The sequence below is a fragment of the Arvicola amphibius genome, chromosome 12, assembly GCF_903992535.2.
Source record: "Arvicola amphibius chromosome 12, mArvAmp1.2, whole genome shotgun sequence".
In the NCBI taxonomy this organism is placed as follows: domain Eukaryota; kingdom Metazoa; phylum Chordata; class Mammalia; order Rodentia; family Cricetidae; genus Arvicola; species Arvicola amphibius.
The window spans coordinates 23,051,694-23,074,193 of NC_052058.2; the positions used below are offsets into that span (position 1 = coordinate 23,051,694).

The 22,500-nt window shown below is 43.3% G+C and overlaps 1 protein-coding gene and 1 pseudogene across 1 annotated transcript; both read left to right on the forward strand.

The window, feature by feature from the left end:
• Nucleotides 1–3,333: 3,333 nt before the first annotated feature.
• Nucleotides 3,334–7,454, forward strand: LOC119827070 (annotated as a pseudogene).
• Nucleotides 7,455–14,446: 6,992 nt separating this feature from the next.
• Nucleotides 14,447–22,244, forward strand: Dusp12 (dual specificity phosphatase 12). The gene is given in 8 exon segments (XM_042054007.1): nt 14,447–14,793; nt 17,415–17,515; nt 18,310–18,411; nt 18,759–18,781; nt 18,783–18,856; nt 19,153–19,247; nt 19,250–19,270; nt 19,273–22,244. Coding segments are annotated over 8 exon segments (870 nt in total). The 3' UTR covers nt 19,380–22,244.
• Nucleotides 22,245–22,500: the final 256 nt, after the last annotated feature.

A 22,500-nucleotide genomic window follows, 5' to 3' on the forward strand; every position in this document is an offset into this window, starting at 1 on the left:
AAGGGGGAAGTGGTCAGTGTGTGAGTAGTCCACTGCTCTGCCTATCTAGAAACAAACCAGACATCAAGGCAAGAGCGATGTTAGCAAGCTGATGCTGGCATCTAGTGGACACTGTTCTTTCTGTTCTTGTTACTGTAGCTTGTTTTTAGTCAGACTACAAAATAATGGATTTTATTATAGCATTTTCATACATGCTTATCATAATTGTACTCTGTTAATATTCATACCCCATTATTCTCCTTGACCCCTTTCCCCTCCCTCTGGCTCTCTCTCCAAATAGTCCCTCTTCTGCTCCCATGATTGTGTATGAATACACATATATGTATATATACACGTAAGTGCACATACACGCACACATATATGTGTATGTACATATGTATATTTTTCTCATTCCTGTGACAAAATATCTCACTGTAGCCCTGACTGGCCTAGAACTTGCTAGTAGACCCGGCTGGCCTCAAATTTGCAGACATCTATTTGCCTTTGCCTGCAGAGGCACTACAGGCACGCACTGCCATACCACACAGGTTTCAGAGATTGTAGCCCATTATGCTTGGTGGTAGGAGGGGTTCCATGGAAGCAGCAGTGTATGTCATAGAGCCTTTGTTGGCAACTGGACCAGGAAGCAAAACTCAGGCCAAAAACTAGAGATGGATGTAATCTTCAAGGCCCACCTTAACTGACCTCCTGCTGCCGTTTAAGGTCCAAGCCCCACAGACTCCACAAGCAGCAATAGCACCACGAGCCAGGAACCAAGTGCTCAAACAAACTGCATGGATGAATACCTATACATTCATAGGTAGTTGATCTAGATTCTACACATAAGAGAAAGCTTGAAATATTCTTTCTTCTCATTACCTTCTCCTGTTCCCCTTCTAACACCCTTTTATACTTTTCATGCCCACACATAGTCGCCTCTCTGCTCTCATGTCGTATGTATGTGTGTGTATAGATGTGTGTTCATATATATATATGTGACACATATGTATTTGTGCATACATTGCACACATATAATGATTTAAATCTAAGTTCTGCATATGAAAGACATTATGTGATAGTTGTCTCTCAGAGACCAGTTTTTTGTGCTTAACACATGATCTCCACTTTTATTTTTATATTTACTCTCTTGAAAATGATCTAATTCTCTTTTCCTTTTTCTTTCTTCCTTCCTTCCTTCCTTCCCTCCTTCCTTCCTTCCTTTCCTTTCTTTTTTTTTTAGGCAAGGTTTCTCTGTGTAACAGCTCTAGCTGTCCTGGAACTTGTTTTAAAGACCAGGCTGGCCTCAAACTCACAGAGACCCTCCTGCCTCTGCCTTATAGTACTAGGATTACAGGCGTGTGCCACCACCACCCGGCCGACATAGTTCCTTTTCTCCTATAACTGAATATACCTTCTTCACTGTGTACATTTATTACATTTGTTACCCAGTCACCTACTGATGGGCATCCAGGCCTTGGCTACTGTGACTGCAGTACCCTCAGAGGAAGAAGGGGGACATATTTGGTGCCAAGCTTGATAGTCTTTTAGCAGCTTAAGAAGAATAAAATACAGAAGGGTTTGAAACCCATCAGAAGATAAACCCGTAGTTTACAGAATTTCTGTTTTTTTTTTTTTTATCATTTAAAATCCCCAGAGAATGGTAGTACGGACATAACTAGCTTTGTTTCTTTGAATGGGGACACTGAAGTACGCAAAGCTTATTTGCTTTAGCTGTAATCATTCAAGAAATAGATGACAGAATCAAACTTAAGTATAGGACACATGACAGTGGGAAAGAGGGGCCATGGCCATTCCCTTGCATTCTGCTTGTCTGGGAAAGATTAGAAGAGAATATCTATGTAAAACATATTCAGCAAACCAAGATATGGAACAGAAAACATCTCTGTGTTCCTTGTCCTGTTCATCTCACGCTGTTTACCAGTTCCTCCCAGCACCAAAACAGGAAGTGAGAGCATGACCTAAGGGTCACTAATCAGTTTCTGCCCCAGTGCTTCTCAGAAGGACAACACTATATGCTAAATTAGCAAATACTGAGTGGTGGTGGAAAGAGATGGATATTTGGTCAAACATTTAAGTTGTCCCTATACAATGAGGTGCTCAGCCAGGAGGTGGTGGTGCATGCCTTTAATCCCAGCATTTGGGAGGCAGAGGCAGGTGGATCTCTGTAGCAGGCTTTCTTGGGGCCACCAATCAGCTCCCAAATCACAACACGGAGACTTATTATTTTTTATGAATGCTGTCATATTTTATGTTTGTCCCACTAGCTCTTATAGCTTAATTTAACCTGTTTTTCTTCGTCTACATTTTGCCTCAGGACTTTTTACCTTTCTTTTCATTCTGTATGTCCTATTCCATGTCTGTCTGTCTGGCAGCTGCCTGGCTGGCTGGACCAGGGCATTTCCCTCTCTTCCTCCCTCTGTTTCTCCCTCGTTCTCTCCTCTCTCTCCTCTTCTTGTACTTATTCTCTCTGCTTGCCAGCCCCACTTATCTCTCTACTGCCTAGCTATTGGCCACTCAGCTTTTTATTAAACCAATCAGCTGTCTTAGGCAGTCAAGGTGAAACAGCAACACATCTTTACATAACTGAACAAATGCAGCAGAAACAAATGTAACACATCTTTACATAGTTAAAGTAGTAGTCTACAACAGATCTCTGTGCGCTTGAAGCCATCTTGGTCGACAGAGTGAGTTCCAGGACAAAGAACCCTGTCTCAGAAAACAGAATGAAACAAACAAACAAAAAATAATAATAATAAACCCAAAAAAAACCGCAATGAGGTGCTCAACTCTAGTCAGTCACGTCTGGCCCTAGGGTTCTGTGGAACTCGAGGATTTCCTCAGAATACTGACAATAAAGGGAAAGATTGACATACCTTTCTGAAAAAACGAATCTCTAAAAAAATATACCCCCCTTTTTTTTGAGACAAGCCTTGCTAGGTATGTAGTCAGTTTGACCTTGAACCTGAAATACTCTTCTCAACATCCTACTGCTGAGATTACAGGAGCTTGACACCACAGACTTTGAACTAATAGTTGGACTTTGGGTGTGGTTGTAGCAGGGTAGACGGTTTAGATCCATTCACCTGTAATCCTCATGACTGCCGAATGTTTGGGTTGTTGGGCATAGTGACTCATCTCATTCAACAGTTTTGTTCCCACACCACCGGCAGTTGGTTCTCCCAGCCACGCTCTCACCTGGGCCCAGCTTCTCATCGTCTGGAGACCCTGCTATCGAGTGTCGCTTGGGATTTCTTTCTCTCACGAATAAGACACAGATGGATAAGTTAATTCTTATTACAACCTGCTAGGAAGCCATACTTACACATACTTAAGATGAGAGCCTTTGTAAGACCCTTTGATCATGCATTGGTAAGTAGCAGGACAAACGCAACCCAAGATCCAGGCTGAGGTTCCTACCAGGTTCAGACCATGCTCTTCAAAGGCCACACTAAATCCGAGCCACCATGTCCCAGACACCTGCCTTCTCACAAACACAGGCAAAGTAACCAAAGTGTGGCGTCGTTGCCCACTCACGGTTTTGCGCAGCTTTCTCAGCTGGGATCTTTAGAGTATGTTTCATGTGTATCTTTATGGCCGTCCTAGCCCTTTTTAAAAAAGATTTATTTTTACTTACGTGTGTGTCTGTGTGAGTGTATGTTACGTGTATGTAGGTGCCTGTAGAAGTCAGAAGAGGGTGTCAGATCCCTTGGAACTGGAGTAGGAAGCTATTAGCTACCCAGTGTGGATGCTGTAAACCAAACCCCAGTTCTCTGGAAAAGCAGCAAGCACTCTGAACTGCTGAGCCATGTCTCCAGGCCCTCTCCTGGATTGGAAGTCCTACAAAGAGCATAATTGCAGGCACCTGTAATTGCAGCCCGTGCGGAGTCTCGGGCAGGAGGACTGCCCATGTTTGAGGCTGGCATAGGCTGCATAGTGATTGCTGAGGTTTTAGAATGAGCTGTGTCAAAAATTAAATAAATAAATGAAAACCCACAAAACAAGCCAAGTGGAAAAAGAAAGAGAAGAGAACAAGAGCAGAGCAAAATAGCAGAACTTGCCATTTACTGGTATAGCTCTGGATGCCAGAGCACTGCCCATCTGCTGAAAATAGAAAGGGGAACTCTCCTCTGGACCATGATGGGGAGGAGAAGGGGGGAAAGAGGGAAAATTTCTGTGCTAATTGCCCAGCAGAGAGGTACATTTACAGCAAGTATTCTTAAGAATGAAAATGAAGCTTTTTTTATCCAGAAACAACCAAAGAGTGAGAGTATTGTACGATATGTGTCCTCATGTGATTGGTCATAATGTTTAAAATGGGCACTTTTGAAAAATTCAAGCCACCCCACCCTTGATGGTTTGATCTCTTAGCAAAATTATTATTGTTCACTGCTTATCAAGCAGCTAGGTGTAGTGTTTCCATCCCTGTAACCCTAGCATTCGGGAGACTGAGTCAGCAGCATCATGACTAGGAGGCCAGTTTGATCTACACAGTGCATTCCGAGATAGCAAGCTGGTCGAGACTCCCAGCAAGACTCTGTCTCAAGACAAATGAAGGAAGGGAGAGAGAGGAAGGAGGGGGAAATGAATCAAGATTGCTGGCTTATCTATGATGCAATAAGCAGATAAACAGTCACTGTGAGTGTGTAAGTGAGACTGTGTGTATGTGTGTGTGTGTGTGTGTGTGTGTGTGTGTGTGATCAGTTCTAAGGAAAGAACCTCTTTTTTCTTTGACTGGGAGTAACCAAGAAGCCTCTCTAAAAACAGTATTTCTTTCCCTGAGCTCAGTGTGCTGATGATTCTTTTTTAAATTTCTTTCTTATTTGGAGGGAAATTATTTGACATTTTAATGAAGGAATATTGGACAAAAGTAATCACTAACGTTGGATAAAAGAGAAGTTTCAATTCACTATACTATTCTGCACCATTATATGTACCTGGCACTGCATAACTGAGAAATTGTGTTACAAACACCCATCCAATACTGACATTTAGTATTAGGTCTTTGTTTTCAAGTACATTTTTTAAATTACCTATTAGTGATATAAAATAAGATTGATTTTTTCTATTTTTATTATGTAAAACAATTAAAAGTTTAAATATATTTTATCATATTCTTTCCTTCCCCCAAGTTCTTCCAGATCCTCTCCCCTCCCTACCCACCCAGCTTCAAGTTCTTTCTAAAAAAAAAAAACCAAAAATATCAATACAGCAATAAACCCCCTCAAAACCAAGAAAACAAAATAAAACACCACTCAAAAAGACGAAAACAAAAATTCAAGCTATAACAAATAAAAGCAAGCATGCACATGCATGAGCATGCACGTGCACGCACACACACACACATTCTCACACACACACACTCTCACACTCTCTCACACACACACTCACACACAGTTACTCTCTCTCAAACACACACAGTTACTCTCTCACACACAGTTACTCTCTTTCTCACACACATTCTCTCTGTCTCTGTCTCTCTCTCTGTCTCTCTCTGTCTCTCTCTCTCTCTCTCTCTCTCTCTCTCTCTCTCTCACACACACACACACACACACACACACACACACACACTGTGCAGTCCATTATTTGTTGGTCAACTCCTCCTGAACATGAGGCCTGCCCTGGAGTAGTCGATGCCACTCCACTGGAGGAAACTGATTTTCCCTCTCCCAGCAGCATAAATGCTAGTTATGTTGTCAACCTTCACCCTAGTGGGTAGTTTTTCATTAATTCATTCACTTAAAAAAAACTAACAAAATAAAATATAATAAGATAAAAACAAAAAACTATCCCATCGGAGGTGTAGAGAAGTGGTTTCTTACGTAAAGGCAAATGGCGCCATCTCGTGTCTAAAAGCACAAATAGAGAATTATTAAAATAAGCTTCAGAAATGAATGCCAGGCTCTGTGGGTATTCAGCCTAACTATGTCTCCTTTCTCCATTCTTGAAGGACCTTGCGTTAGGTCTCACAGGTAGTCCGAATATCCATAAATAAGTTTGAACTGGGCTATAGGAGGATTTCTGGCAGTTAGATAAAAGCCAGCATTTCTTCAGAACATGTAGAACTGGTCACCTGCCAAGAGGAGGCATTCCCCTTCCCTCTGCCAAGAAGAGATATATGGCTCGATTGACATATACATGTGATTGCTTTTCTATTTTTCGAGACAGGGTTTCCCTGTAGTTTCTAGAGCCTGTCCTGGAACTAGCTCTTGTAGACCAGGCTGGCCTCGAATTCAGAGATCCGCCTACCTCTGCCTCCCGAGTGCTGGGATTAAAGGCGTGCGCCACCACGGCCCGGCTTCTCTCATATTCTTTCTTACCCAGATGGATCTCAGATTTACTATGATTCTGCTGCCGCAGCTTCCTGAGTGCAGGGATTGCAGGCATGCACCACCACACTCATTTCGATTGGCTTATTCCAATTATTATTTAACAAAATGATGACCTTAACGCTCATCATATTATGCTATATGATAGGATTTCCCTCTTTTTCTATGTCAGAATAATTGTGTGCATGTGAATGTCTATCTATATATTACCACCTACCTACCTGTCTGTCTGTCCATCTGTCTGCCTGCCTGCCTGCCTGCCTACTGAATTATACATTCATCTGTTGGTGGCCATTAAGAGTTGCTTCTAGCTCTTTCCGTTCCCAGCACAGCCATAGCTCGTGGTCCCAAGAAACATCTGAAGCGTGTAGCAGCTCCAAAACATTGGATGCTGGATAAACTAACCGGCGTGTTTGCACCACGTCCGTCCACTGGACCTCACAAGCTGAGGAAATGTCTGCCTCTGATCATTTTCCTGAGGAACAGGCTTAAGTATGCCCTGACTGGCGATGAAGTGAAAAAGATCTGCATGCAGCGCTTCATTAAGATTGATGGCAAAGTCAGGACCGATATAACCTACCCTGCTGGGTTTATGGATGTCATCAGCATTGACAAGACTGGAGAGAACTTCCGTCTGATTTATGGCACCAAGGGTCGCTTTGCCATTCATCATACTACACCTGAGGAGGCCAAGAACAAGTTGTGCAAAGTGAGAAAGATCTTTGTGGGCACAAAAGGAATCCCACATCTGGTGACCCACGATGCTCTCACTATTTGCTACCCTGATCCCCTCATCAAGGTGAATGACACCATTCAGATTGATTTGGATACGGGCAAAATAACTGACTTCTTCAAGTTTGACACTGGTAACCTGTGTATGGTGACTGGGGGTGCTAAGTTGGGAAGAATTGGTGTGATCACCAACAGAGAGAGAGACATCCCGGCTCTTTTGATGTGGTCCATGTGAAAGATGCCAATGGCAACAGCTTTGCCACCCGGCTTTCCAACATTTTTGTTATTGGCAAGGGCAACAAACCATGGATTTCTCTTCCCTGAGGAAAAGGAATCTGCCTCACAATTGCTGAAGAGAGAGACAAGAGGCTAGCAGCCAAACAGAGCAGTGGATGAAACGGTCTCTAAGAGACACGCTGGAGATGTATTTCTACTCTTGCTAACAAGCCTTTCTAGGCAACGTGCTAGATTAAACAGCATGATGGAAAAAAAAAAAGAGTTGCTTCTACTTCTTGGCAACTGTGAGCAATGCAAATAACATGGGTGTTTAAATATTTGTGGTTCCATTTTTAATTCTTTTGGATATGTGTGTGTGTGAGAGAGAGACAGAGAGACAGGGAGACAGAGACAGAGAGACAGAGACAGAGAGACAGAGATTGATTTCTGGATTGGATACTGATTTCATTGTTAATCCTATGAGGATCTTTTATTCCATTTTCTACAGAAGCTTATCATTGGACACTTTCAGCAGCAATGCAGAAGATTTCAGTTTCTTCACATTCTTATGATTTTGTTGTATTCTAGCCGGGCGGTGGTGGTGCACGCCTTTAATCCCAGCACTCGGGAGACAGAGGCAGGTGTATCTCTGTGAGTTCGAGGCCAGCCTGGTCTACAAGAGCTAGTTCCAGGACAGGCTCCAAAGCTACAGAGAAACCCTGTATCAACCCCCCCCCAAATATTTATTGAATTTTATAGCAGCTGACCTCATATATGCGATGATATCTCAGCAGTCTGAGCTTTTCCTGATGAGAAGCAGTGCCGAGCATCTTTCACAGTCCGTCCTGATGCTTTGTGCATTCTCTCTGGAGAAGTATATGCTCAGGTCCCTTGATTTAAGCTGGTTTGCTCATTTCCCTGCTGCTGTAGGACGTCTGCCTATATCCTGATAGGAACCCTTTACCAGATAGATGCCTTGTCATTATTTTCCGGCGTCTCAGACGCTTTATTTTCACCCTTGCTTCCTGTAATGTGAAGTTTTAGTTTGAAGGAGTTTCTTTAATTTATTTATTTTTGATGGAGTTTCAATTGTTCAGTTTTGTTTTTGTTACCTGTATGTTATCATAACCAAGAAATCACTGCCAAATTTAAAGTCATGAAAATTTTAGGCCTTTAATCCATTTTGGACACCCCCTCTGCCACAAAGTATAGTATGAACTAAAGACCTAACTTCGTCCTCTTCAGGAGGGTATCATTTGTTGAGAAGACTATCCCTATGCCTATCATGTATTCTCAGAAAAACGATCATCTGACTTCATATATATGGAGTCTTTGTTTTGGGGCCTCTCTATTATGTCCTCTTGGATTAGAGGTTTATCATGCCAGTACTATATCTGCTACATTTCATCCAATTACAGACTTAGTTCTGTAGCTTGCCTTCCCCCTACATAAAATTTATTAAAATAACTTGCTGTAGAACCACCTCCTACTTCCTGACAGCATCATCCAGTCAAGAACAAAGGCTGTCTCCCCAAACCTTCTTCAAAGCAACAAATCAAAAGCTCTCTCCCTTATGTCTTTCACTGATCCCCTGAAATTCTTCGTATATCACAGTTGGGTAACTTTAGCTGGAGGATAAGCCCATACAGATACATGCAACTAATATTTTTTTAAGGGTCCAGAACAGAAAGCGCAATAAGAATAGGATTCACTGGGGATGGGGAAGGGCTGGGGAGATGGCTCAGTGCTCGGTGTGGAAGGTCCTTCTGTCTATGTGTTGTTTTTATTGGCTAATGAATAAAGAACTCTTTGAGCCTGTGGCAAGGACAAAACAGAACTAGGCAGGAAAAGCTAGGCTGCATGCTGGGAGAAAGAGGGTGGTGTCAGAGGGACACCATGGAGCCACTGGAGACAGACACTGGGAACTTACCCAGTAAGCCACAGCCATGTGGCGATATATAGATTAATTGAAATGGGTTAAATTAATATAAGAGTTAGCCAATAAGAAGCTAGAGCTAATGGACCAAGAAGTGATTTAAGTAATACAGTTTCTGTGTGATTATTTCAGGTCTAAGCTAGCTGGGCAGTCAGGAACGACCAAGCGGCTTCCTTACTACAAATGCTGAAGAGCATTGACTGATCTTCAGAAAGGACCTGGGCGAAATTCCCAGAACCCACATGGCAGCTCCATGTTTTGCAACTCCAAGATCTGACACCCTCATAAGACATACCTACAGGCAGAACACCAATGTGCATAAAATAAGAATACATAAATTATTTAAAAAAGAATAGGATTTACCAGCCCTCCCTCCCTCCCTCTCTCTCTCTCTCTCTCTCTCTCTCCTCTCTCTCTCTCCTCTCTCTCTCTCTCCTCTCTCATCTCTGTGTGTGTGTGTGTGTGTGTGTGTGTAGAGGGAATAGAGCTAGTAACTGTTATCTCAGATACATTTATAGTCAACTGAAAGTCTTTATTCCAGCCAGCTGAGAGCAGACCCAGGCAGTTTGGGGACCTATATTAGCCCAGAGTGTCTAGAACATGGGTTTTTAAAGGAATAAACCACATCTTGGCATCTTGCTCAAAGCTGCCAGTTCATCTTGAGAAGCAAGCAGTTTGAAGCAAGCAGTTTGAAGCAAGCAGTTTTAACAGAAGCTGAGATAAGCAGTTAGCTGGGGAGGGAAGTTCTGCACACACAAGCAGTTTAACGGAAGCTGAGATAAGTTAGTTAGGACATCCTGATCTTTGGTTCCTAGAATAAAGCTGGGTAATTTCCCATGGATTTCCCTCAAGAGATCACATTCTAGTTAAACTTGAAAATGACATAGCTTAACTCAGGAAGAATATGAGATGGATGACCTTGTCTCACCCTGCCACAGTGGCAAATGGATAAATGTAGGCAGAGGCTGCTTGTTCATTTTTTCCAGCCACCCAGACTGGAAATAATCACACAGAAATTATATTAATTGCAGTATTGTTTGGCCAATAGCTTTAAGCATATTTTTAGCTAGCTCTTACATCTTAAATTAACCCATTCCTATATTTTGAATTTTACCATGAGACTTGTGTTTTTACTGGTAAAGTTGGTGGGCATCTGTCTCCCTTGGCAGTTACATGGCCTCTGTCTGACTCCGCTTTCTTTCTCCCAGCATTCAGTTTAGTTTTCCTGCCTAGCTCTATTCTGGCCCTGCCACAAGCCCAAAGCAGTTTCTTTATTAACCAATGGTAATAAAACATATTCACAGTATACAGAGGGGAATCCCATATCAGAGAAATACAGATGAAGTCTTACTTTAGAGCCCCAAATGATACTGCTGATTGAGTTGGTGGGAATTACACTGCAAATTTGTGTTCAGTTGCTCTTGCTGGCTCTTTCCTCTGGAAGTTTAAAAGTTTACTAGCAAAGGGAAATACGGCAGAGGCTCCTGACATCTGCCACAGAAAAGAATTTCAGAACAAGTCAGAGGGAAACAAGTGGGTGAATTTATTAAAATAGAAAGACAAGGAAGGAGTGCTTGGAGAGAGTGAGGGTGTAGGCATCAGGAAAGAGGAATGCTCCAAGGTGGTCCTACCATTTTTGGACTTTGAGATACTTAATTTGCAACTAAATTAAATATTGAGGAGTATTTGTGTTGGTATATTTCTTTTTCTTTTCTACAGAATTCTGCTCTTAAAGAGGAAGCTTTGTTTGTTTGTTTGCTTGTTCTTATTTTCAAGACAGAGGTTCTCTATGTATCCCTGGCTGTTCTAGAACTTGCTCTGTAGACCAGGCTGGCCTCAAACTCACAGCAATCCACTTGCTGAGAGGAAGCTTTTTAAGGTATATTGCTTGGACTTGCTTCTGGAGAAGGAGTGCTAGAGATTGATCAGAGAGATCTTTACTTATAGATAGAGCACAAGAAAAGTTGTACTGAAGCATAGTTCATTAGCCATTTTTTGTTTTGTTTTGTTTTTTTTCCATGACAGGGTTTCTCTATAGCTTTGGAGCCTGTCCTGGAACTTACCCTGTAGACCAGACTGGCCTTGGAATCACAGATATCCACTTGTCACTGCCTCCCAAATGCTGGGATTAAAGATGTACTCCACTACACACTTCATTAGCCATTTTTAACAACCTTGATTGTGATATTTTTCTTGAGGGGTAGGAAGGATCTTTCTCATGTTCCCTCTATTTCCTAACTAGCTATTCTGCTGAAGAACCAGCCTGTCTCCATCTTTGGCTTAAAAAGCCATCTTATAGTAAAGACAAACTAGATTTATTCCTGTTCAAGATTAATCCTCAGCTTCTCAAGTATTGTGCTATGTCCCACTGTAGGTAGAATTTTTTTGTCCCACCTGCCAGCTCCCAAATAACCACACAGAGACTTATTCTTAATTATGAATCCTTGGTTGGTAGCTTAGGCTTGTTCCTAACTAGTTCTTTATACTTAAATTAGCCCTTATCTTTTAATCTACAATTCTTTTATGTGACCCTGGTTATCTTTACTCTGTACTCCCCCATGCTGCTTTCTCTCGTCTGTCTGGCAACTCCACCCTTCTTCCCAGGGTTGTCTCTACCCCCAAAATCCTGCCTAGCTATTGGCCATTTAGCTTTTTATTAGACCAATCACAGTGACATTTCTTCACACAGTGTAAAGGAATATTCTGCAACATTCCACCTGTAACCTTAACTACACATGGTTCTCTTCTGCCTGTTCCAGGAATGGCAATCGTGCCTTTGTTTCAGGAGGTCATTAGGACTAACTTGTTATGCTTCTCTTCTGCTCCTGTAACCCCATTTATTTTGCCCACCAAATCCCCCATTTGGAACCTCCCTACCCCTGAGCTATATAAAAACCATGTTTTCTTTCTTCACTTCTGGGCTTGCTCTCTAAAACCCCAACATCGGGTGAGACAGCTGGCTGGTCCCAGGCACACCTCTAAAGTAAAGCTTGCTTTAATTGGATGGTTGTGAATCTGGTCTTTTCTCCTCACAGTTTTTAGGTTTAACACTGCCTGATTATGCTAAAATCTGAGAAACCTGACATAAGCGCTGTACCACAAACTCACACGGCACAACAAACCTCACACAAGAGAGTTATTGGAAGAGAAAAACTAGGAGGGTTGGCTGCCTCTTTTTAGGCAAGAAGCAGCAGGGAACTGAAGAGAAGATAGCGTTTAAATAGAGTTTCTTGGGGGGGTGGGAGGTTAGAGCTTTCTAGTGTGGCCTGGAATTGGTGGTATTTTGTGGCCTGATTCTGTGGCAAGCGTAGGAATTAGTGGGATTATGTAGTCAGACTCTGGGGGCAAGCTCAGGCATTGTGAGATTCTGTTGCTTGACCCTGGTCTTAGGGTCAGGGTCAAGTCAGGGTCAGGGTATTTTTCTCTTGACTCTGACCTTTGGGGTCAAGTCAGGGTCAGGGTATTTCTCCTTTGCCCTGGTCTCAGGGTCAAGTCAGGGTCAGGCTGTTTTTTTCTTTTGACTCTGACCTTTGGAGTCAAGGCAGGGTCAGGGTGTTCTTTCCTTGGCCCCTTTACCCTACAGCTGGGAACTTTTTTTTCTATTGATATTCTATTTTTTTCTTTTATTGAAAATAGATTTTTTCCTCTCACAAAGTATCTCCTGATTATGTTTTCCCCTCTCTTTATTCCTCCCCAGTTCCTCCTCACTTTCCCTCCTATCTGGGTCCACCCCCCTTTTTGTTTCTCCTTAGAAAACAATTAGGCTTCGAAGGAATAATAATAAAATAAAACACAACAAGATAAAACTGTTATTTTTACAACAGTAGTATTTGGTTTTATCACAGGTCCCTGGGCTATCTAATCTAGGTTCTTGATCACTCACTCAGTGTTGGGTATGGGTTCCATCCACTGTAGTGGGCCTTAAGTCAAATCATATGTTGGTTGGTTACTCCCATAATTTGTGCCACTATTTCATTAGGATATCTTGTAGGTGGAATACCACTGTAGATCAAAGCATTTGTGGCTGAATTGGTCTTTACATTTCTTTTTTGGTAGCATGCAGAGTCCCTTCCTGTACCAAAGATGCTGGCTCTTAGGGGTAAAGGCTCTATGTAGGCACCAGCTGGACTTCTCCATGTTCAATGAGTTGTGTAGGTGTTGCCTTCCACAATGGAGACTCACCATAAGATGGCAGAGGGCAACCTACAGTCTTGGAAACAGCCTGAGTTGTTTGAGGGTTCCTATGGACCCCTTTGGCCAACAAACTAATTAGATGTAACCCAATCCAGGTATTAGAAGCTTCATTGGTGACAAGAAATGTCAGGTTATGACTCTGTTCCCCCATTAATTGGTGATCTCATTTAGATAGCCTTCGTGTATGTGTGTGTGGTGTGTGTGTTAGGAAGCTTTACCATATTAGGTTTTCCATACCACCCCTCAAATGGCCCTTAATTTTTGATTCTCTTCCCCCTTTTTCCTCCCCTTCTCCATTTCATCACTTTTGTGCTAGGCCTCCCCTCCATCCATGACCATCTATCTATTCTACTTCCCTTTCCTAAGGGAGATCTATCAGTCCCTAGTCCTTTCGCTATACCTACCCTCTATGGTTCTATGGGTTTGTAGCTTGGTATCATTGACTTAATAGTTAATATCCACATATAAGCCAATACAACACCATATTTGTCTTTCTTGGTCAGGGTTACCTCACTATGGATGATTTTTTTAAGTTCCATCTATTTACCTGCAAGTTTCAATTTTTTTAAACAGCTGAGTAATACTTCATTGTGTAAATGTATCACATTTTCTTTATCCATTCTTCTGTTGAGGCACATCTAGGTTGTTTCGAATGTCTGGTTCTTGTGAACAGAGCAGCAGTGTCTCTGTGGTTAGGATGAAGCGTCATGTGGGTATATACCCAAGAGTGGTATTGCTGGACCTTGAGGTAGATCACTTTCCTTCTTCACTGATTCCATAGTGGCTGTGCAAGTCTGCAGTCCCTCCAGCGATGGATGAATGGAAACTTTATTTTCTATCTTGAACTTTGGAGGATTGTGGGGGAAAGCTTGCGCTGAGTGCAGCTTAGTACAGCTTCAGCCAGCCCTTGCGCAGAATCCATCATTTTTCCCTTCGCCGCGGTCCGCCCACGGCGCTGCAGAGGGGTGGGTGAGAGCCAGGGGCCGCTCTAGCCGGCCACACGGTGGCGGGGGCAGCGGCTGCCTGGCTTCCAGGTGCCGCCATGTTGGACGCGCGGGGCTTGAACCATGGGTGGCGAGCGCCAGGCTGCGGCTACCGGCACCGCCAGCCGGGCTGGACACATGGTGGAAGTGCGGCCGGGACTGTATCTGGGTGGGGCAGAGGCGGTGGCGGGAAACCAGACCACCTGCTGGAGGCCGGCGTCACCGCCGTGCTGACGGTAGACTCGGAACCGGGTTTCCAGGCTGGGGCTGGTTCGAAGGACTCCGGAGGCCTCTTCGTGCCGGCGCTGGACAAACCCGAGACCGACTTGCTCAGCCACTTGGATCGCTGCGTGGCCTTCATCGGCCAGTCGGCGAGCCGAGGGACGTGCGGTGTTGTGGTGCACTGGTAAGTGCACAAGGTTACAGGGGCAAGCCTCCTACCCAGTCTCACCTTTCTGCAGAGCGCCCAGGAGTGGAGAAACCGGCTGTCATAGCTGATAATACCGCTCCTCATCCTCATCCTTGTGGATGGCTCAAGGAGGAGGGTCTGGAGACTGGCCCCTGGTTCGTGTTTTGTTTGGTTCATTTGCGGCAATCAGCCTGTCTATGTATGTATGTATGCGTGGGTGCGTGCGTGCGTGCGTGCGTGCGTGCGTCTGTCTGTCTGTCTGTCTGTCTGTCTGTCTGTCTATCTATCTATCTATCTATCTATCTATCTATCTATCTATCTATCTATCTATCTATCATCTGTCTATAGTTTTGGAGTTGAATGTTAATGCAGCTAGATATATTGGGGTGAAAATAGTGATACTTTTCTTCCTTATCCTAAAGTCACTGTGGTTAAACAAGAGAAAACCATGACACTTTTTGTTTTTTTGAAACAAGGTCTTACTAGTGTAGATCTGGCAGGCGAGGAACTCACTCGCTGTGTAGACCACACTGGCTTCAAAACCACAGATACCCGCCGGCGTCTGCCTCTAGAGAGCTGCACACCTTCAGTGCGCCACCATGCCTGAGAACTTTAATCAAAGTTTTACATAACCTAGGGAAAATGCTTGGTTTGATTAAGACTGGCAGTCGTATAGCAATGTGATTGGACAAAAGGAGTGTGATCTAATGCCCGTGGAATGAGAGGTAACTCCACCCTGACCCGTATTGATCTTCTTCCTCTGGGGTGTAGGGCAAGGCCCTTTCTGGATTGATGGCCTTAGGATACATCAATCAGTAGATCAGAGAATTGATTTGTCCTGCTAGCATGCTAGGTGGACACTCTAGTACTGTGGCCTAGCTCCAGTCTTAAGAGGATGTCTTTGCCGCCAGTTCTTACACAGAAGGATGGAGAAAGGTTACCTTGTCCTGTCTCCCTGTCTCTCTTTTGAGATGTAAGTTTTACTGTCTTGTCTAGGCTGTTCCTTGAACTTGGGAACCGTCCTGCTCCTGCCTCCTGAGTGGTAGTATTTATATACATGTGTTATTACTTTGTCTTTAGTTCTGGGTCTTTGTGCTTTAATATCGGAGTAAGAGTAGAGGGTCTGGTCTCTCTGCTTGTCCTGGGTGAGGTGCAGAGAAAGAGAAGCTGAGAAAATGACAAACAGATCGGAAGAGACCAGTGTTGATAATTAGCCACTAAGCCCAACCTGTGAAATCACAACCAGAAATCAAGTCACTCCCCAGCCCCGTGCAGCTCTCTGGGACAGAAACTTGAAACAATTGTGAATTGTGCCTTTTATATCACTTAGAGGTCTCTTTCTCCTATAGCAGCTGTGAGCAAGGCTAGGTTTGTCAACCCTCCTCTGTCCCTGCCCTACCCCCAAATAACTTTATTTCCAGGCCAAGATAGGTCACCACATATTTTGGAGCTTGCCTCCTTCTGTGAAAACCCGTAAGAGTTAGAAATTCCATTTGCCCTCTGAAATAGGAAATCGCTTCTCTTTGGGAACCCCGTCATTATACATGGCGGCGTAGCGCTCCTTTCCCAGCCTTCAAGGCTGGCATGACGCTGCCTCTGTTTGATCCCGACTTCTTCTAACACGCTTCTCACTTCAGTGAGGATCACACCTCAGGGAGATCTCCAGGCTCTCTCCCCTAACAAAGCTCACCTGAAGGGTGATTTGTGTTCTTTCTTTCTACAGACGTACAGGTAAGTTTAAACACAACCTGACTCAGAACTGTATATCCCTTTCATTAGGAGAAGGGGACAGTGGAGAATGTCAGCAGATTTTCAGAGGTGTAGTAAATATGGGTTTTCAGTGGACATGGAGAAACATACGAAAACCTGTTGAACCTGTGGGAATCATAAACCATTCTTTTGGCATATTGAATTGGATCGAAATAGAAGACAGCTATGTGTTGGCAGTCTGCTTTGGTATGTTGACAAGCTTGTCTTTCCCCCCTGCTATCTGAAAATAATTAGTGAAAACTCAGAGACAGGACCTGAAGTAATTTTCTTCATCCTTGGTACCTCTGGACTTGAAGCTAACAGGAAGAAAAAGCCTCCATCTGCTGCTAATTGGAGATAATCAGTATACTATGATGTGTGTTTTGAGCAATAATCCATGCATCCCTTCAGTGGTAGGAGAGGTTAACGTTGACATTCTCAAGACCGCAGAGTCAAGTTAAATACCAGATTATTTTTATTTCCTTTTTTTTGGAAATGGTGCTGGGATTAAATCCAGAGTTTCACACTTGTAAGTACTTGCAAGTGCTCTAGTGCTCTTCTTCTGAGTTGGACCCTCAGCTCCAAGGTGTGTGTGTGTGTGTGTGTGTGTGCGCGCGCGCGTGTGCGTGTGCGTGTGTGTGTGTATGGCTTTTTTGTTGTTTTTTTTCTCTATGCTCTGCTTGGGGTGAGGGAGACTGGTTGGTGAATAGTGGAATTAGGATGTGAAGGATTGATGCCTGGGCCTTGCCTAGGAAACTGACAGCGTATATTTGAAGCAAAATAAAAGGCTGGGAAATCTTAGTGGGTTTTGGGGATTCCTGAGTAGTCTGCTGGGTTAGTTTGAACTGTTTTGTTGGACTCTTGTGCAGTAGTCCTAGGGTGGACACAGGGGCAGAAGGTAGTGATGAAAACGTATGGGACCAGATCCGGAACAACTTGGAGTTAAGAGCAAAGAAAGCTAACAACATCAGTTAAAAATTTTAAGGTAGTTATTTTTGAATAGTTAGTACATCCATATTGATCAGAATTGAAAAGGAATACGGAAATCAATGACTGTGCTTGTGTGTTGGCGGTATTTAAGAGGTGTGGGTTAATTTGAGTGGAGAGTGGAAATGACCTGGGCACAGTGGTACACACCTGTCACCCCATCATGTAGGAGGCCTGAGACAGGAAGATTGCTATAACTATGAGAAAAGACAAGATAGAAATGAGGTGGACCTAAATTTTACCATTAATAGGGGCTGGGCTTTCCCTTGGTTTTTAATTGCTGCTATTTGCTATTTTATTTTGAAGGTCTCTTTTTCAGCCATGCAGGGAGTCAGTCGAAGTGTTGCTGTAGTGACTGCCTTTATAATGAAGACAGACCAGCTTACCTTTGAAAAGGCCTATATGAAGCCTCCAGACCGTTCAAGCGGAAGCTAAGTGAGTCCCGTCACAGTAACAACTTCTTTTCTCTTTCTTTAAAGTCTGTATGAATGTATGGCATGTGCACACGTGTGCTTGTGCGTGTGTATGTGTGTTGCGCGTGTGTGCATGTGGGCATGCATGTGCGTGTGTGCGTGCGTGTTTGTGTGTGTGCGCGTCTGCGAGTGCATTGTGTGTGTGTGGGGGTGGGTGCACGCCCCCTGCACTGCATGGGCCAGAGGCAAACTTTAGGATCTTCCTCGTCTGCTGTTACCAGTTCTCCTTTTGTCCTGAGGTTTATTGAAGAGTTTTATTGAACTCATGCTCGCTTTTCATTGCAGGATGAATGAGGATTTGAAGGGCAACTGAAGTTATATGAGGCCATGGGATGTGAAGTCGACACCTCTAGCGCAGCTTACAAGCAGTACCACGGCTCCAGAAGGTCACTGAGAAAGTACCCGGGTGGGTAAACACTGACCACTGGTGGAGTCTGCACTCCGCTGAGGTCTCATTTACCTGGACACTAAATGCATTATATTACTTTCAAGAACTCCTAGGAGGCAGAGACTGCCATTCCCTCTGTTTAGCAGAAAGTCTCGTAGTTTAAAATGGCTGGGATTGAAATCTGGCAGTTCCATTTCGACGCGAAGGCTTGTTCTCTTTGCTTTTCCTCCCTGATTTCTCAACGTGGAGAGTTTTGTTCTCAGTTTCTGAGTTTAGCATGTATCACCTCAGTTTGGCATTGGGATTTTGTCTGAAAATCTTGAAGGTTGATGTTGACAGGTGGATGCATTTAAATTACCTTGCAGAACTTCAGAATTTGCCTCAAGAAACTCTTTGCTGTTGACCCAACCACCATGTCACAAGGACTAAAAGATGACATTCTCTACAAATGTAGAAAGTGCAGGTAAAATATTTTGGATCCTCTGGAATTTTTAATCGTCTTGGTAGTTGCAAAAGCACTTCAAGTCTTATTTTCTTATCTCTCTAGGAAGGATTTGTTTAATTGAATATTATGGAAATTTTAAATGCAAACCTGCCTCAGAGAGAATGTAGCTCAGTAATCAGATTGTAGGGCTATTGAAATTTGAGTGGCAGGCTCAATGTTGTATTCTTTTGACTTGTAAGAAATATCGTACATTTCATCTTTGTTTCATTCATCCTTTGGAAGTCGTTATTTGCTTTTCTTTGGCGGTTTTGCAGGCGATCTTTATTTAGAAGCTCTAGTATTTTGGATCATAGTGAAGGAAATGGGCCCGATAGCTTTGCTCACAAGAGAACGACACCGTCTTTGGTACTTATGGGAGTCAGGCTCAGTGTACACTTACTTCATTGAACCTGTACAGTGGATGGAGTCAGCTTTGTTGGGAGTAATAGGATGGACAGGTGAGACATCATTTTCTTCCTGCAGTTTTGTTTGTATTGTCTAAATTCTGTTCCCTTTCCCCACCTTTAAACTGTATTTTAGAGCAGGGAATGTGGCTTAGTTGGTAGAACGCTCATCTAGTATGCGTGAAGCCCTGTGTTCCATCTCTAGCATCACATAAGCCAGGCCTGAAATGCCAGCATTCTGGAGGTTAAGGCAGAAGGGTTGGAAGTTAGGGGGCACCTCAGGCACACAGTGAGTTTGAGACTATCCTGACTGGTGTTCACGAGGCATTGTCCTCAAGACAACGCAACAACAAACATTTTTATTATTTTTAATATCCGTATTACATCTTCTCTCTTTTGATGTGGGTGTATGTAGCTGTGGGAGTTCTGGGGTATCACACACTCACACATGGAAGTCAGAGAAGAGCTGGTGGAAGTTGGTTTCTTCCTCTCTTCACCATGTCGGTCTCAGGACCAAGCTCAGGCCATCGGGCTTGGCCAAAGGGTCCTTACCTGATGTGCCATCTTATTTTCTGGATAAAAACAAAACAAAGCAAACATCTGTGTTGTAACCAACCATCTCCTTCTGAAGATTCTGAGGACTGTGTCTTTTTAGTATATGACTAAGGTCACCACAATTTAATGGTTCTTTCTTTTTAAATTAAACTCAAGGTCTTACCCATGTGCAGTCTGTCATAAAACTGTGCCCCTAGTATTCAAGTAAATGTTTTTAAAAATTAGCTGATTCAAATTCATTAGCCATATTTGATAGAGAACCACTCGTCCAAGTTACATTTGTTTTAAGACTATTGTTTAAGTTTTCAAACATAAGACTAATGTTTTAAAAATAATTAGATATATCACAAATTAAGTGAGATAAATCAAAGTAAATTAGGTTTAAAATTTATTTTTCTCATTTAGCTTTATGGCACCCGTTTCCCTATGTTTTCTGTTAATTGCATTTGCTGTGGGATGCTTCTCATTCCCTATTAGAGAATGGAGCTCAGAAGCAACATTCGGGCGGCCCTCACATTTGCCTTTGTGTACACTAACACTAATATGAAGGTATCCTATAGCAATTTTTTTTAAAATGCAGGTGATTTAATCCATGTCCTGTGTGCCTACATGAGGTACAACTCAACCCCATGAAATAACAATTTTAATGAATTTGTAAGGTTGTATGGTGTATAAAAGTTTGTACGGTAGATATTTTATGAAACCTTTTACTGTAGTATCTCATTTGAGGATATAGTAGCTATAGGTACTTGCAATCTATTAATGAGGAACTTAATGTAGTTACTGTTTTTGTCTGGAAAGTGGTATCCATATGTTCAAATTGAGCCACATTAAATCTGTTTTATTTATATATAATTCTCCTGTTTCATAAGGCTCAGTAGCTTTGTAGTTTAGTTACAAAGGTATTTTTTTTTTTTGTAATCACACTCAAAATAATGTACCCATTGGGAGTCACTCTGCATTTTATTGTCGTCTGTTTCAGTTTGTGTTTTGAGACAGAGTTTTGCCATGTAGTCTGGCTTGGGCTTGAACTCATGATCCTCCTTCCTCAGCCTCTTGAGTGTTAGGATTTTAGGTGTGCCTTACCAAGCCAGGCTCCTATTCAGTTAGTGAGTTTTGAGGCAGGATCTCATGTAGCCCAGTTGTAGCAGCCTTTCTCTTTGGATCACCATCCGGCTCCCAAATAAAGACACAGAGACTTATTATTAGTTGCGAATGCTCGGCCTTATCTCATGCTTGTCCCGCTAGATTATAACTTAATTTAGCCTGTTTCTCATCATCTATGTTTTGCCTTGGGACTTTTCACCTTTCTTCATTCTGTATGTCTTACTTTCCTGCTTCTTCCATGTCTGGCTGCGAACCACACCCACCAGCCTCTCTCTTTTTCTCCCTCGTTCTCTCTTAACCTAGATTCCTACTTCCTACTTATGCTCTCTGCCTGCCAGCCCTGCCTATCCCTCTACTGCCTGGCTACTGGCCCTTCAGCTTCTTATTAGGCCAATCAGGTGCCTTAGGCAGGCAAGGTAAAACAATTGTCCCACATCTTTGCCTAGTTAAACAAATATTCCACGACAGCCCAGGGTGACTTCTAACTCCTGGTCCTCCCGGGATGCCGTGTAGCTCAGACTGGGCACCTCCAGCTCCTTGTCACTGAGTGAACAATGAGGACATGACCTTGCCCTAGGTAGGAAAGAGGAGAAGATTTGTGGATATGAAGGAACGCCATCCGGAGACATTTGGAAGGTCTAGGCTGAACCAAGCCAGCAGATGGAACTGGGCCATGAGAGGAGTGGGGGTTGGGAGGGGTGAGAAATAGAAAGGGGAAGCAACAGTGAGGAGCCAAGGACCAAGAGGCTAAGAGCACCAAGAGGCCAAAGGCTGGTTATATAGAATCAGAGAAGCTGGGGGAGGGAAGTAAAGCTCAGCAGCTGGAGAGAGGGTTAGGGGTAGGGAGTTTGGGTGTGCCAGCCAGAGTGCCTGTAACAAGTACTTGAACTGCAGAAGGCTGGTGGCCAGAGTCTGCTTTGGTGTGCTACATAGGCAGGCACCTTAGTTAGCATCGTTTCCTGAGTTTGAGACCTAACATTTCCTCTTGGGATCTACGTAGCCAGGCTGGCCTCCAAGTCCTGGTCCTCCTGTGTCTGCCTCGCAGGAGCTGGAATTACAAGTAGGCACCACTATGCCTGGCTCTCTTATCCCATTCCTAGGATTATGATTTGACATAGACTTTTAATTCTAAGAAATCCAAATTTTTGATTTTTGCGTTTTTGGCTTGCCTTTATTTAGCCTGTAAATGAGTGGGCACAGACACAGAGTCAAGGTGTTTTTGTAGAGGGCTCTCAGTCATGGGTGAGTGTGGTGATGCATGCCTTCTATCCCAGCATGGATTTCTGTAAGTTAAGTCTGGTCTACATCTAGCTAGGCTACAGAGTGAGATACTGTCTCAACAGACAAACAAACATATTCTAATCACATCTGTGTCCGTGTCTTTGTACATTTATTTGTATTTTCATGGAACTCCTGGCCTACCAACTCCATTGAGGCTATATTCATAGTGCCATACAGAATTTCTTCTCCACTAAGAGAGGTGTGTGTACCCGTTTCTCCATCTCATGATAGATAGTATAAAATGTGGAGTAAAGAGATGTTAATTCTAAACTGCCC